The 16,356-nt window shown below is 52.1% G+C and overlaps 1 protein-coding gene across 8 annotated transcripts in view; it reads right to left on the reverse strand.

Moving 5' to 3' along the window:
• Positions 1-16,356, reverse strand: part of LOC146809395 (oxysterols receptor LXR-beta-like) — a 198,166-nt gene that overhangs the window by 74,574 nt on the left and 107,236 nt on the right. For 4 of the 8 annotated variants that reach the window (XM_085616220.1, XM_085616219.1, XM_085616224.1 and 1 more), the window contains 4 exons: positions 9,466-9,732; positions 7,931-8,139; positions 3,235-3,414; positions 1,477-1,576 (listed from right to left, as the gene is read on the reverse strand). In XM_085616220.1, the coding sequence (XP_085472346.1) occupies positions 1,477-1,576; positions 3,235-3,414; positions 7,931-8,139; positions 9,466-9,732 (756 nt within the window). Of the gene's footprint in view, positions 1-1,476; positions 1,577-3,234; positions 3,415-7,930; positions 8,140-9,465; positions 9,736-16,356 lie in introns of all 8 variants that reach the window. The other 4 variants (XM_085616218.1, XM_085616216.1, XM_085616217.1 and 1 more) reach the window with 1 other exon arrangement.

The raw sequence follows: 16,356 nt of genomic DNA on the forward strand, positions 1-16,356 counted from the left end.
ACTCTTTATAACGCAACCTTTCCCTTTTCTGTGACCTTTCTCGACAGAGAGTTGAATCCTCACTATCCTCTTCCTCAGAAAGAACAGTCTTTCTTGTTTTCAATTTCTGCAGCCATAAGAGAAACCTCCCTTCCTTATCCTAAAGATCTTTGGTGGAAAAGGTGCAGCATATTTTACAAAGTTTTACCTTTTGGGCAGCAAATACAATCCTTGTCTTGTCTTCAGCATGCAGTCTCTTTTCCCACAAGTTTCACAGGGTCTGAACAGTCTTTTCTTTAATAGCTCTGACATTTTAATATTCAGTATCTGGTCGAGGTAGGTTAAAGTTGCTTCGGATGAGTAATATTGTTGAAGAGCTTAGCAGATCTCAGGGAGGCTCCCCGGGCATGACGTGCTGTAGAAAATCTGAGGGAAGATGCCTCTGTGGGGAGTGTTCTAGAGGTTGCTGTCACCTGATTAGTTGAAGTTCTGTTTCTTTTAACTGATGTGGATAAGCTAATCAAATGAATGTTTTGTTAGCTATTATAGCCTATGTGTTCTTTATTGTACTGCTTTGAAGGTATTGTGGGACTCCCACTTCGATGACTGGGAATAATTCAAGCTTGTGAATCTGTGGAAGATCCAATACTGGAGAAATTTAGTTAACAAAAAATAATACAATATAAACTGATCACCATCGGTTATGACCTTCTGTACATCAATTTAATTATCCCCAAGTAACTCCCAAGAATTTACTTTAAACCTAAGGTGTTTACTACTATATAATAATGTGTTTCTGAACAAATATAAAGTAAGACATTCTTTTATTAGTATGACTCTAGTCTAATATCTGCCTCGGCTTTGGCTTCCAAGAGAACAGAACAGTGGTTTTAAGCATCAAGTGCATCAAATCTGCCAAACACCCCAAAACCTAGCATTCCATTTGAAGTTGGATTGCCGACGACAAAAGGTGATATTCAAAATAAGAACAGGGGAAATTGGTCCAATTAAAGTTCTAGTGCCTGTGAATTGTCCAGTGGGGATTCAGTTCATGGAGGTCAATTACTGATTCAATTAGGCAAACTGTCAGTGACTCCTGCGGCTGCTGTTCCTTGCTTGTCAGGGAGAGTCGCCTTAGACTGCAATACATTAGCTGCGGTTGCTGTTCCTCGCTTGTCTGGGAGAGTCTCCTTAGACTGCAATACATTAGCTGCTTTGCGCTATCTCTATAGGTCGGAGTCTCTGCCCCTGACCAAATTTCCTCAAGCAGCAGTCCCACCTACCCAAAAGAGACTTCCCTTCTGAAACTCAAGGCCATCACCATTATGAATAAATCATCTTATGTTGCAATCCCTGAACTCTGAGAAATATTACTTAAGACTACTGTGCGGTGCCTCTATAAAACAGCCCTTGGGCTGTAATCTTTCCACTACTTTCAGGAGCAGATTATACTAACCCACTGGCATGATGAAACCTCTTTAGGATGAATTTTCTTACCTGCCCTATGAAAATCATCTTTGCTGTAGGTGAAGTCCTTGAGGAATGTGATGCATTCTGTCTCATGGTTATACCGTCTGGCAGTCTCCAGCAGCATGATCTGTGAAAAAAAATTTACGCAAATGGAGATGTAAGCAGGCTTCCAACTTTAATGAACTGATTGGCTTCTGACCATCAGCGATTCCATCAAACATCATTTTCTTACAGAGGAACCTCAACCCCTGCTGCAGGACACAAGGAGGTTGTGGGACCTTCGAACAGGAGCCTCTCAGCTACTGAGTCGGTTGTAGGACACAGAAGGGATGCTCTGCCGGTTCCTTAGATATATTTACCTTGCTGTAGGACTTCCACAATAGGTATATCGGAATCATATGAAGGAGTCTCCTTGTACTGAAGAACCACAGGAGACAACTGTGGAGAATGTAAGGCCCATCGGGCTGTTCTACAGAATGCACTGTTAGTACATTTTCAAATTTGTAATTCTTTTGATAGAGCCGTAGACAGTTCTTCCTCAAGTAAGGGAAATCGTATTTTATTTTATTTTGGTTGTATGGTCTCAGTATTCCTGCGGGTGATCGAGTGGGGTAGGAGCTGATAGCACCTTGATCAGAATAGCACCCATGAAAAGTGAGGGCTTGAGACAGCTGATTGAATAATCATGCTGCAGAGTTGTATGCACATTGTGGGGCTGGAGGGGCACCCCAAGTGTGAGACTCACTTGGGAACAGAGTGATTAGCATTGCCATCCTGTGAAAGGAGCTAAAGGAGATGGGGAAGGAAGGCCGGCAGTTCTTATTGTGTAGGTTCAAGAGTTGTGCACAGCAGCCTCAATCTGAGACAATAAAAAGGCCAGCCCAGTATGGCAGCCCAAGCAGGCAACAGTGCCCGTAACAGTTAAAGTTACTTGAAGGACAGCACGGCTGTAAAGACTTGTGCTGCCATGCAGTTCACCTGCATTGGTCAGAACACTCCTGTGGGACCATGAGATCAGCCGTCTCAGAATCTAAAGCACAAATGCTGACTTTGCAATCAAGGGTATTGTGTCCACCTGGATAACATACCTCTGTGAGCAAACATTGGATCTCAGCCCAAGAGAGGTCATCGAGTGCACAGGATTCTATTCTCTTCTAATTGGATATGTATACATCATAAATGGACACCAGACCAGAGAGCTGCTTTGTGTTAAAGAAGAGGGAGACCTAAGCAGAAGCAAAATATCTTGCCACATTTCATATTATAGGTCCTATATTTGCAGAACAATTTCATTTATTCTTTCTTTGACAAGTTCTGTAAATATCTTAAAACGTCTGAGAAAATTGGCAGTAAAACCTTATAAAGAGTTGGTAAACCAAGGGATTGTTATACTGTGTCCTTGCATCACATGGACTTATCTGTGATAGTCTCCCAACACTTGTTGGAGGACATCACCAGGGGACATATGGGACCCCCTCCTCTGAACTCCATTACACACTCTGCTGCAGCACACACACTCAATGACTCTTCTCCAAGAGACTCCAGATTCTCGTGCTGTTTTAGGGTAGGAATATGGAATACCTCTATATGATCCTTCAACAAGGACTCTGCCACAGAACGAACACTAGGATTATGGAACCGCTCAGCAGTAACTCACAATACTCACTCACTCAGGACATGGACACTGGGATTATGGAACTTGTCTGCAGGTAACTTCAGATGCTCATCGTCATGCAAATCATGCAGTGTTTTGGGACCAATGTGCAAGAGCGATTGATAACTTACCTCAATGGTGGAGGCTTTGAGCAGAGCAATCTGGTCTTCTCTTGACAACTGGAGAAAGCCTGGCACCTGTTTGGCAAAGTCGACGATCTCCTGCACCGAGATGATAGCCAGCTCTGTAAAATGTGCAAAGCGCTGCTGACGAGCTTCACGGCTGTTTGGGTCATTGGCTAGGGGCCATGGCTGAGGGAAAAAGAGAGAATGAGATAAACTTTATTTGAACATCCTTATAATGCAAAGTAATGGGTCCCTAGCGCACCACCCTCTTCCTATCTCCCTCCTTCCAAATACATGCAAAGATGGACCTCCAACTGGCAGCAAATAACTTTGCTTCAATGGTTTACTGACCACACATTCACCCTCATGAGACTAAGCCAGTGCCAAAAACATTATTTGTGTCCTTACACACTACTACAAGGGAATACCCATACCACTCTTCTGAGAATGAGATAGACCAATAAGCACAATCATCAGACTAAGCCAATAAATCCACAGAACTGCCTAGAAACCACTAAAGCTCAGAACACCGACATGCAAACACCTTATACTCCACTGGCTGAGCTAAGGAACCCTGGGCCCGAGAACAAGAGGTACACAAGCCACATCCTGGAGCAGAGCCAGGACCTTGCCTGGTCGAAGTATGTATGGAAACCCTGACACAAAGGAGATTACACTAGAGGGTCTCACCGTTGGCTAATACCACCACCATGACTGCTACTGATAATGTAATAAAGGGCGCATGATGAACACTCTTGTCACACTAAGCCAAGACATATCTCATTGTGAGCATATACCACTGGCCCTCAAAACAGAAAGAGGCATAAAGAGTAAACATAGGAGATAGTCAAGAGAGCCAACCCGTTACTTGGTCTGAGCACATGCCACTGACTTCAAGGGGTGCAAACAGAGCACTCTGAAGAGATTGACTCAACACTGCCGCCAAACTCAGCAGTTACCAAAGCAATCCTGAAGAGACAATAACTCCCTCTCACCGAGCATGTACTGCCCCCCCCAGAGCAAACCAAACACTAAGCACTATTATAACATTGCACATGCCCGCTAGCACTCCTCGTTCCAATGTTCTCATCACAGCAGTGAAAAGAAGTGAAGACTTCGTATGGTGAGTTACTTCTTTATTAGGCAGCAGGACACACGGACATACACAATGCCAGCTCCCTCCTTCTCTCTCCTTCTCAACCGTCTTCCCCTAAGCTTCTGGAACTCCCGTCGAACCTCCACACGAAGGTTCCACGTGGAACTCCACAACTAGAACCTAACACATCTTTCCCCTATACAGTTTAAAACAAATTACATACATCCATGTTTCCCTAAAACAGCATAACAAACCAAACTCTAACATGTCACATTGTTCATTAATACATTTCATAATCACGAAATTTGCAAGGCAATTTTGTTGACCTGGACGAACGCTCCCGAAGATGGGAATCTAGAGATGTACTAGTTTGGCTTGAATCAGTAACAGGCCAATTGACACAAGATGAGTTACAGTGGTTGGAAACAGAAATCTTGCCCTTATTCCACCACCTTCCATCTTCCAATTGTACTGCACTCTTATTCGTTCTCACCACAAGTTGAGGTTGAGAAAACTTAGATGAACCTTTGGGTAAAATTCTAGAACATTTAACACGCACCCAATCCCCCACTTTAACATTCAGCTGTCTAGTGCTAGATTGAACATACTTCTTTTGAGCATCATGTCTTTTCTTATCAACCTCTTGCAATTTTGTTATAGGCACCCTAAATACCACCATCCATCCTCTCAACATTTTAGAAGAGGGAATTCGACCCCTGAGTAAAACAAAAGGAGAAACTCCTGTATCCAAGTTTGGAGTAGTGCGTACAGCCCATAACAGATTCTTAAGTTCTTTTTTACAATCAAGACCGCTAGCCTTAGAGAGTTGAATGTTGTCCTTAATCACCCTATTAAACCTTTCCACCAGGCCATTACTCCTAGGGTGATAAAGAGAAGTCTTGGTATGTTTTATGTCAATGAATTTTAAAAACTCCTCAAACTCCGAGGAGGTAAACTGGCCGCCAATGTCAGAAACAATTTCATCAGGAACACCGTCTCTTGCAAAAAGGAACTCTAAGAACTCTATAATACAAGAAGATGTGGGAACCTTCACAAACTTTAATTCTGGCCAACGGCTGTAATAATCCATGACCACGATACCATACTCTGACACACCATGATCCGACAACTTTAAGGGACCTATGAGATCAATGGCCAATTTGGACCATGGTTTTGAAGGAACTTCTACAGCCTGAACCGGACTGGGGACAGTAATTTGAGTTTTGTCGCTGACAACACACTGCATACAATCCCTGACAAAATGTTCAACATCTTTGTCAAGGCCCGGCCACCAGAATTGCTCCCTAATCCTTCTTTTCATAGCACGTATCCCTATATGTCCTTCATGAGCCAGGGTAAGAACCTTATTCCTCATAGCTGTTGGAACTACCAGAGAAGTGGAACGAAATAACCAACCATTAATGATTGACAGCTCATCAAAAACATGTTTGAATTTACCAATAGAATCACAAAGAGATAATCCATTATTCCATCCAGTGTGAATCGTGTTCATTACCTCCTTGATGTCCACATCACTGGCATAAGCCTCTCTCCATTCTTCTTGTGAAATTGCACTACATGGATTAAAAAAATGGCAAAGCAAAATACATCACCTTCCTCCACCTCTTCTACTTCTTTTATGTTCTCACTATTTGGCAACCTGCCACTATGTTCTTTTTTCCTGGAACGTACTCCACATCAAAATTATGTTCCAACAATCTATATTGCCATTTTGCAATACGGGGTGTTGCCCTCTCCCCTCCTTTCGTGGTGAAGAGTTGTACTAAGGGCTTGTGATCAACCCTCACCGTAAATTTAGAGCCCCACAAATAGTGCTTAAAGTGAACAATTCCCCACCAACAAGCTAAAGCTTCGCGCTCTATTACCGAGTATGTTCCTTCTGCACCCTTACGGCTTCTTGAAGCAAAGGCTACAACATCCTCCCTTCCATCCCTGCGTTGCATCAACACAGTGCCAAGACCTTTCTGACTGGCATCTGTCATTAATATGGTCCTATCATTAATGTCAAAAGGTTTCAGAGGAATAGCATGAGCAACCTCATGTTTAATCATCTGAAATTCCTTGTTGCATTCCTCACACCATTTGAAAAGTACACTTTTCTTAAGAAGATTCCTCATGTGAAAAGTTTTAGATGAGCAATTAGGAACGAACCTAGCATAAAACTCGATGAGTCCCATGAAAGATCTTAATTGATCCTTGTCAATTGGAATACTGAAGTTTTCTATGGCTTTGATTAGGCTATCCTTTGGTTCAATCCCTTTATCGGATAACCTATACCCCAAATAATCCACAGAAGCTACGTCCATTTTACATTTGCTCACACTTAAGGTAACACCTTTTTCTTTTAGAGTATTGAGTACCTTAGACAACGTCTCATGTTGTCTTTGATCCGAACCATAACCCAAAACGTCATCCTGAAACGCCATCACCCCAGGAATGTTCTTGAACATACATTCGACGATTCTTTGGAAAACCGCCGAAGCGGATGCAAGACCGAATGGCATACGTTTAAATTCGAACAATCCTTCAGGGGTGATGAAAGCAGTGTAATGCCGCAAATCAGGATGCAACTCAACCTGGTGGTAGGTTGAGGTCATGTCTAACAAACTGAACTTTTTCCCATTTTTGAGGGTGCTGGTCATTTCGGTAATGTTTGGTAAGGGATGCTGATCTATCCAAATGTTTCGGTTTAACTCTCGAAGGTCCACACACATGCAAAGAGAACCATTGGCCTTACGCGTGGAGGTTCGACGGGAGTTCCAGAAGCTTAGGGGAAGACGGTTGAGAAGGAGAGAGAAGGAGGGAGTTATCACACCCACCCCAGGATCTGCCAAACAGGCCTCCTGAAGCACAGCCACAATGTTGGTTGTACCTCAGCACCAGTAATTCAGCACCAGACGCCCAATAATGCACCATCACAATGCACGTACCGCAGTCCCTCTATCGTGTTAGGTCAAAGGCGTAAACTGCAACATTCTATGAACCTCATGTGTGACTTCTTTCATGCACGGCCCACTACATGACCGGCAGAATGTCTGCCCCTCAGACTGGCACCATCAAACTGTGTGCACCTCAGTACTCATCCCTTATCCTTTACTGCACGGTCATTCTGCATGAACTGCAGCATATCGTTCCTCAGTCCAGCACTCCTGGAAAGCATGCAACCCATCAAATCGTACCACTGTAATGCCTCATCACTGCACAGCACCACAGGGCCACAGTGTGCAGCATCTTCCCTGCACTGAGCCAATGTGTTTCTGCTTCTCATGCATTAAAAGTCCACTATTCATCCATCACACCGGACCCATCACTGCAGTGTGAATCCTGCCATCCTTGCACTAGCCAGTCATTCTGCGCATGGCACACTGCGCAGCTCGCAAATGGAGTCTCTCAATTTAATAGATTGATAAATATGTCTGCAAAACGTTGAAACAAAGACTTCATCGAAATCCAGAGTCAGGACTGCAAGAGCAAAGGAACAATAAAGGCTGTCAGATGGAAAAACAAGCCATGGTGAATTTCAGCAGTGGATTTGCAAACTGTTGATTCTCACCACTGCGCTTAAGCCGAGGGCTGGCTACTCACAGTCACTTTCGGCTGGTCACTGAAGGAACGCTTGTTGCATTGCTGCTGAGCCGACACCAGTTGCTGGATCATCTCCTCCTGCTGGGGTGTCAGCTGCAGCACCTCTGGTGACAGCACACAAGGATTGATGGTGACCACACTGGCACGCACCACCTCTTCTTCCTGCTTCCGGACCTTCTTACTCCGAATCTGCTCTTCCGAGAGGACGCCTGAAAGGCAGCACAGACACATCCTCTACATGGTGCACTGAAGAAGCAGCAGCCACATCAACCACATCTAGAGTATACATATTTGAAAGCAAAACCATACCCGACCAAAGCAAGTACCACAGAGACAGAACAAGGGATATAGACAGAACACTCTGCAGAGACTGACTCAAGTGCTCTAAGCCGCACCATACTGCCATCAACTATGGCATCCTAGGTCTTTCCGAAAAGAACTATTGATGAACAGAATGCAGAACAATGTCATAAATTCACCCCAGTACAGAGATCTGGGCCTAAATCCATCGTTTTTTTGCTCACCATGCCATTCCAGTTTGGACCCAGCCATATGCAAATCAGTCTTGACTCTGTGCCCAATGGGAACAGCCCAGCCCGAACTGCCAGGCCAGGTCCTCCCTGGACTGGAAACAAGCATCCTAGGACCGGTTTCGGGGTTTCACCCCTCTTCAGCCAGGATAGCTTGATTCCAGTGGCATGGAGAGCACGGGACCCACGTCTGAGCATACCCGTCCCACTCGGGGTGACAAATGCAAAAAGAACTATTGATGGACAGAATGCAGAACAATGTCATACATTCACCCCAGTACTGAGATCTGGGCCTAAAGCCATCGTTTTTCTGGTCCAGGGAGGACCTGGCCTGGCAGTTCGGTCTGGACTGTTACCATGAGGCACAGGGTCAAGACTGATTTGCATATGGCTGGGTCCAAACTGGGGTGGCGTAGTGGGCAAAAGAACAATGGATTTAACCCAGATCTTTTGACTGGGGGAGAATGTTTGCATTGTCAGCATTCCGTCCATCATTTGTTTGCTGTAACAATTTTCGCCCTAAGTGGGATGGGTATGCCCAGACGTGGGTCCCTTGCTCACTGTGCCACTGGACTCAAGCTAGCCTGGCTGAAGAAGGGTGACATACCCTGAACCGGTCCCAGGATGCTTGTTTACGGTCCAGGGAGGACCTGGCCTGGCAGTTCGGTCTGGACTGTTTCCATGAGGCACAGGGTCAAGACAAGTAATGGCAGGCAGTCCACACAGCCTCCCTTGTTCCTAAAGCCAGCCAGAAGTGGCTGGAGCATCTGGAAACTTCTCATGAAAGCAGGGATTGCTCGGGCACACCCAATTCAGTCAGAGCCCTGGTAGCACCCACAGCTCCATACTGCACTTTCAACATGGCCTCATACACATGCTCGCCTGGTATCAGGCCCACACACAGATCAGCCAGTGAAGATGTGCCCTCGCTTGCTCTACACCACACCAAGAAGCAATGCTGCTCATGTACATCACTTGGCCTCCCAAACCAAGATTGGCACTTACACTGCTCTCGCATGCCCGCCTCCCGGCACTTGTTCAGCCGGCACTCCTGGCACTTGCGGCGCATGGCCATGTCCATTTCACACTTGCCACCGTTCTTGCAAGAATAGTGTGCGTTCTTGATGACACTGCGCCTGAAGAAGCCCTTGCATCCTTCGCAACTCAAAACGTTGTAGTGGAAGCCGGAGGCCTTGTCACCGCACACACTGCACTTTTCATTCCCCAGCATCTTCGGAGCTGGCCCCTTCTTCCTCTTCCGCTCAGGCCCCTCTGCTGGGCAGAAAGTAATAGAAAGGTTTGTGATGGGAGAAATCATTTGTGGTCCCTTACCTACAGCAGGCCGGTGTATGTGATATGACTGGACTTTATTCGGTAAGCAAAATCAATTAGCTTCTTATCCCAGTACATTGGGGTTATCATTACTTTGTAATGATTGATCTACAATATACACATTGCAACCCACTATTCCCCCATCACTATTGAGAATTGGGATTTGCACAATTCACCTTTATTTAACAGAACTCAGAAGAGCATTAAAATCTGAAATACGTAATTTCCTGATAATCAGATACCTACCCTTCCTCCAACTAACTTTTCTAATCAGTATCCACTCCCCTCAACATTCTGCTCTCTATAGTTCCTGCACACTAGTTTTCTCATCCCCCATTATCTCTCATTGTTCATGCTCTCTCCTCTTTTTAGGTCTCGCCTATGCAGCACTTTTTTTGATAAACAAGTTTTTATTGTTTTAAACGGTACAACAACAGAAACAGTCTGGTATTCCGAAGCAGTACCACACAGCAATACATTAGGAAGCACCCCCCGTTCCCCCCCGCCCCCAGAAGCCCCCCTCCACCCCCCGAACCGCCCTACTAAAGTATATTGCCTAGCCATTTCCCCCAAACTTTCCGGTATTTCCTGGGGCATCCTCGTGCCCGATAGAGAGTCCGCTCCTGCGCCGCGCACCAGTCCACCCCAGCTCCCCATTTAGCCACACTTGGCGGCAACGGCTGCTTCCATGCCGCTGCAATGTCGCGCTTGGCCACCATCAAGGCCGTCATGAGAAACAGCTGCTCTGAACGTGTGCCATCTAAGCCATCTGTGATGCCCAGCAGCGAGTGTCGGGGGTCGTGTGGCACCTCCCACCCCAGGACCTCCGTAAGCTCGGTTTCAATGCCTCTCCAGAACCCCTCCAGGGCCGGGCAGGACCACACCATATGCAGGAAGTCCGCCGGCTCGGAACCACAGCGGGGGCAGGCCGCGTCCCCGGAGAGGCCCGCACGGTGAAGGCGAGCCGGTGTGAGGTATGCCGCATGGAGATAATAAATTTGGATGAGTCGTAGCTTAGCAGAGGCCGTCACCAAGCGGGGGGCCATAAGGGCGTCCCGCCAGTCGGCCTCATCCAGGGGACCCACCCACCCCTCCCAGCGCTCCTTAAGACCCGCAAGGGATGTAGGGGTGCAATTGACGAGGGAGCGGTAAATCCTGGAAATGCCCCCCCTCCCCAGGTTGCCCAGCAGGACCTGAGCCTCCGGGGGGCTGTGGTCTGGCAGCCGGACGTCCAGTGGGGTGTAGGTGCGTATGGCGTGGCGCAGCTGGAGGTATCTATAAAATTGAGAGGAGTGAAGGGAAAACCGCGCCTGCAGCTCTGAAAAGGAACACATCCGCCCTCCCCGCCAGACGTCCCCCAGTTGGGAAATGCCGATGAGGTCCCATGATTTGAAGCCTTCCAGCTTTGTGACCTCCCGCAACCACGTCCCGTGCCACAGGGGGGTGACCCGGGTCAACCGTCCCGTCCATCGGGTGAGGCGGAGCGCCGCTCGCCAGGACAGGAATACAGCCCTGGTGATGTCCGGGCAAGAAGCAGGGATGGGGGCGCCGTACAGGCGATCTTGGATATCGGCGAAACCCAAGCCGTTAAGTTCCACCCTGTAGGCCGGGTCGGACCAACCCCCTCCAAACCAGTCGTGAATGACCAGGAGGCGGGTGGCCATGTAGTAGAGGTAAAGATCAGACATGCCCAGGCCCCCGTCAAAAGTGGGTATGCGGCACGTCGACAGAGCCAGCCGCCGCCTCCCCTCGCCCCAGAGAAATCTCGTCGCCATCCCGTCTAGTTCGCGGAACCACGGTCGCGGAAAGGAGAGGGGGGCGTTTTGCAATACGTACAGAAACGGGGGAAGGATCATCATTTTGTAGAGGGCGACCCTCCCTAGCGGGTTAAGGGGCAGCTGTTGCCATCGCGCCAGGTCGACCTTGGCTCTCTTGACCAGGGGGGCGACATTGAGCGCCCAGCTCAGCTCCGGGAGGAGGGAGACCCAGATGCCCAGGTACTGAAATGATAGGCGGCGCAGAGGGATGGTCTCCTGCCAGTCAAAGCATTCCCTGGAGGGGTGCAACGGAACCAGGATCGACTTCCGCGGGTTGAGGGAGAGACCCGATGCCCGGCCGAAACGGCTCAGAATGGATAGTGCGCGCGGTCCGGAGCGCGCTGGGTCCCCAAGGTACAGTAGGACATCATCCGCATAGAGGGCGATTTTGTCGGGTTCCAGGCCAGGCCATTCCCACCCCCGAAGGAGGGGGTCAGATCTAATCAGGGCGGCCAGAGGTTCCATCGCCAGAGCGAAGAGAAGGGGCGACAGTGGGCAACCCTGCCTCGTCCCCCGGCCGATCCGAAAGGGCCTTGACAACGCACCATTAACCAATACTCTGGCACGGGGCCGGGCATAGAGGACTCGCACCATCCCCACGAACCGAGGGCCAAAGCCCATGCGGGACAGGACGTCGAAGAGGTAGGCCCACCCCACCGAATCGAAAGCCTTTTCGAAGTCGACGAGGAGTAGAGCGAGGTACGGGGTCAGACTATGGCGGTGGGCCAAGGCCACGTGGAGACGGCGCAGACAGTGGCGCGTGCCCGAGCGGGCATGAAGCCACATTGATCTGGGTGGACCAAGGTAGACAACAGGGGCCTAAGCCGCTGGGCCAAGACCGCCGCATAGAGCTTCACATCGGTGTTGATGAGCGAAATTGGGCGGTAGGCAGCTCTATCGGTGGACGGCGGCGTGGATTTGGGCAAAACCACAATCGTGGCCAGGTCAGACTCCGGGGGGAAGGAACCCCTCTCAAGCGCCTCCTCATAGTGAGCTCTCAGCCGCGGGACCAGGGTGTCCCTATAGGCCGCAAAGAATTCCTGAGGAAAGCCGTCCGGGCCTGGTGTCTTCCCCGCTGACATACGCCCGATTGCTTCCCCGATTTCTTCGACGGAGATGGGGGCCTCCAGGCTCTCCATTTCGTCCGGCCGAAGCCGGGCCAGGCAGGCGGTCCCGGGCGCGAGCAGGGCGTCCAGAGAAAGGTCCGGCGCACGCGCTCGGTAGAGCTGAGAATAGAACTGGGCAAATGCCGTTGCCATCGCCACGGAGGAAGACTGGAGCACCCCCGACGAGTCGGTAATCGCCGGAATGATGCGCGACGCCCTGGGGTAAGTGGCCAGGCGGTGCAACAGTGCGCCGTTCTTGTCCCCCCAGCCATACACCCTCGCTACCGAGGACTGCCAAAGAAGCTTGGCCGCCTCGAGGGACCGCTGACAAATCTCCTGACGAAGGAGCCGCAACTGACGGTCCACCGCCGGGTCGTCGTGCTCGGAGAGCGACTGCTCCAGCCGCAGCGCCCGGGCTTCGCAAGCAGTGAGCTGCCGCAGCTGTGTCTGGCGGTGCCGCACCACATGTGCCTTGGCCGCCCCCCTGATGGTTGCCTTTCAAGCCTCCCAGAGGGTGCCCGCCGACGAAACGGAGCCCTCATTGGCACCGTAATAATGAGTAAGCTCAGTGCCAACCGCCTCACGCAATGTCTTATCCTGGAGGAACCAGGCGCTGAACCTCCACACCGGCCTAGCCGCGTGAGGCGGGGGGCCCAGACTCAGGAGGACTGGTGAGTGATCCGAAATGCCCCTGGGAAGGATGCGGGCATCCTGGACGCTTCCGCACTCGGTGGGAGGGACAAAAATCACATCAATACGGGCGTGAGAGTGGTGAGCGGCTGAAGTGTGGGTGTATTGACGATCGTGAGGATGCCAGAGCCTCCAGGCGTCGCAGAGGCCCTGGGCCTCCGCCCATCCCGCCAGCTGTCTCGCCCGCGCAGCGCGGGAATCCGAAATCGGTCCCGACGAATCCAGCTGTGGGGCCAGGACCGCGTTAAAGTCGCCCCCAAGGACGGTAGCGCCCACGGGGAGAGAGTCCAGCAACGAGGCAGCGTGGGATAAAGCCTGCTACAATCCCGAGGGGGGCACATAGAGCGAAAGGAAGCTGACCGGGCGACCCTCCATTGTACCACAAATAGCAATCCCGATTCCATGGGGCGCACGGGCCACCCTCTGAAGGACGAAGGGGAAGGAACGACGCAGCAGGACCGCCACCCCGCGGGAACCACGGGAAAACCCCGAGTGCCACACCCGGTCGTACCCGTAACGCGCCAAGAAAGGGCATTTTTCCCCAAGGAGATGGGTCTCCTGAAGGAGGAGGACGTCGGCCCCAACGCGCTGAGCATACTTAAGGACCGCCGTGCGCTTAAGCCTATCCAGCAGGCCGTTCACATTCCAGGACAGGATACGCAGCTGCGCCCTGGGGGCTACGTCAGCCATAGATACAACGGGCGCACTGGGACGCCGCAGGGTCGGAGCCACCCCAGGGGAGCCAGGAGGACATCATGCCGTACCGGCGCGCAGGGACCAGGACCCATGGGGAAGGCAGGGGACAGGCAATAGGGGGCCAGGGGTGCCAGGCTGGGAGCGGGTGGCAGCAGACCGTGTGTGTGAGCCAGCGCGGAGCGCTGCAATGACGCCCGCGGGAGGAAGCCAAGGGGCGCCAAGACGGGAGCGGGCAGCAGCAGGCCGTGTGTGTGAGCAAGCGCGGAGCCTTGCAGTAACGTTCGCAGGGAGCAGCGATGCGGCGCACCCAGGAAAAACCAGACACAAACGAAGAGGACCACCCTCCCTAGGAGGAACATCCAACAAAACATCCAACAAAACCCACCCCCCAACCCCCACCCTACACTTCGAGAACTGAAGCATCTGTCGCCCTAACTCCAACAACTATTACAAAAGCCCCAAGCGAAACGCTCGGGTGTCAAGAGCGTGGTGGACCCCTCCAGAAGTACGGATGCAAGTGTTCCGGCCTAGACCACAACCCATGAGCGGAGATCCGCTGAGTCCAGGACCGTGGCGGAGGCCTCAGCCGCGGGGCCGGGCCGCCAGAGCTGCCGCCAAGACAGAAGACCACCCAGAGTCAAATGGCCGGGCTGCGGGAGAGATCAGAAAGGTCCACAGGCGCGATGAGGGGGGTCAGGGACGGGTCCGGCGGGCGCGGTGACCGGCTCTGGAGGCCCCCAGCCGCCCGAGAGGATGTCCCGGATGAGGCCGACGAGTCCCTCGGCCTCCTGCCCGACATGCTCGTGGAGCGAGGCCCAGCTGCCAACCCCCCCCCGGGGCCGCCGGGACTGTGTGCGTCTCCTGCGGCGTGGGCGAGGAGGTCTGGTTGTATCCAGGTCCGAAGGCCTCCGAGCCGGGGACGCCCGCCCAGATTGGCGCAGGGGTCGCTCCTCAGTGAGCCAAGTCCAGGCCGCCCGGGGAGTGTCGAAAAACAGGGTCTTATCCTGAAAGACCACGCGGAGGCGGGCCGGGAATTGAAGTTGGTATCGAAGACCCAAGGAGCGCATCTTATGTTTCATCTCCAGGTATGAGCGGCGTTGCTCTTGAACCTCCCGGGTGTAGTCGGGGAAAACCATGATGGTGTGGTTATTGAAGGACAGGGGAGACTGCACTCGCGCCTCCTTCAGAATAGCGTCTCTGTCTCTGAAATTGAGGATCCGCAGGAGGAAGGGGCGCGATGGGGCCCCCACCGGAGGTTTGGCGGCCAACGACCGGTGCGCTCTTTCCACTACAAACCAGGTGGACAAGCTGGCCGCCGGCATCCAGGACTTAAACCACTTCTCTAGAAAGTCGTCGGTGCGGCCAGATTCGACCCCCTCCGGAAAGCCCACCAGGCGGAGGTTGTTGCGGCGGGCCCGGTTTTCGGCATCCTCCGCCCGCCGGTGCAGTTCCTTGGAATGGGTCGTGAGCTCCCGGACCTGATCTTGGAGCTGCCGGATGTCGTCCTCCGCGGTCGAGATTCGGGACTCCGTCTCGGTGATGCGGGCCGTGGCATTGCGGAGATCTTGTCGAAGGAGCGCCACGTCCACCTTCACCTCCCCGACCATCCCCTCCAAGGACGTGCGGGAGGCGGTGATGGCCTGCAGAATGGCGGCAAGGTCCGTGCCGGGAGTCGGCGCCACCTCCCCCCCAACACCCGGGGGGTCGGAGGTCGTGAAGCGATCAATCTTGGTCTGGTGGGGCGCGGCCGCCGACTTGGCACCCCTTTCCTTGCCCATGACTGCCCTCGGGGCACGTGCGCCGGTGCCCAGGCGCTGTGTGGCTCGCCGTCCCAGTGTCCCAACAGCCAGCTGGTGCGGATTCGAGGGGCAGGAGCGGTGCCCTCCTCCCGCTGCGACGGGCCAAGAGACCACCGGGGGTGCCGCAGCCCCGCGTAAAGGTGACCCAGCGTGGTCTAGTCCCACCGGTATCTCAGGCACAGGGCCCGTGTCCAATTAAGCCCCCACAGCGGCCTCCCGGGCACCCACCGGCGGCGCTCCCCGCCGCGATCTGCAACTGAGCCCCCCCCAAGGAGGGGGGAGGAAATAGGGGTCCCTTCTCTGCCCAGGCGGCGACGGGGGAGGGGAGCACACGGACCCTCGTGTGGCGATGAGCCCCCGCCGCCAACCGCCGACGCCAGTACCTGTTGTGGGTGCTACACGTTGTCTGCGCCAGTTCTCGCCACCACAGGGAAGGAATCCAGGCCCGGCCCCACG

This window comes from Triturus cristatus, chromosome 7 (assembly GCF_964204655.1).
Source record: "Triturus cristatus chromosome 7, aTriCri1.1, whole genome shotgun sequence".
Taxonomy (NCBI): domain Eukaryota; kingdom Metazoa; phylum Chordata; class Amphibia; order Caudata; family Salamandridae; genus Triturus; species Triturus cristatus.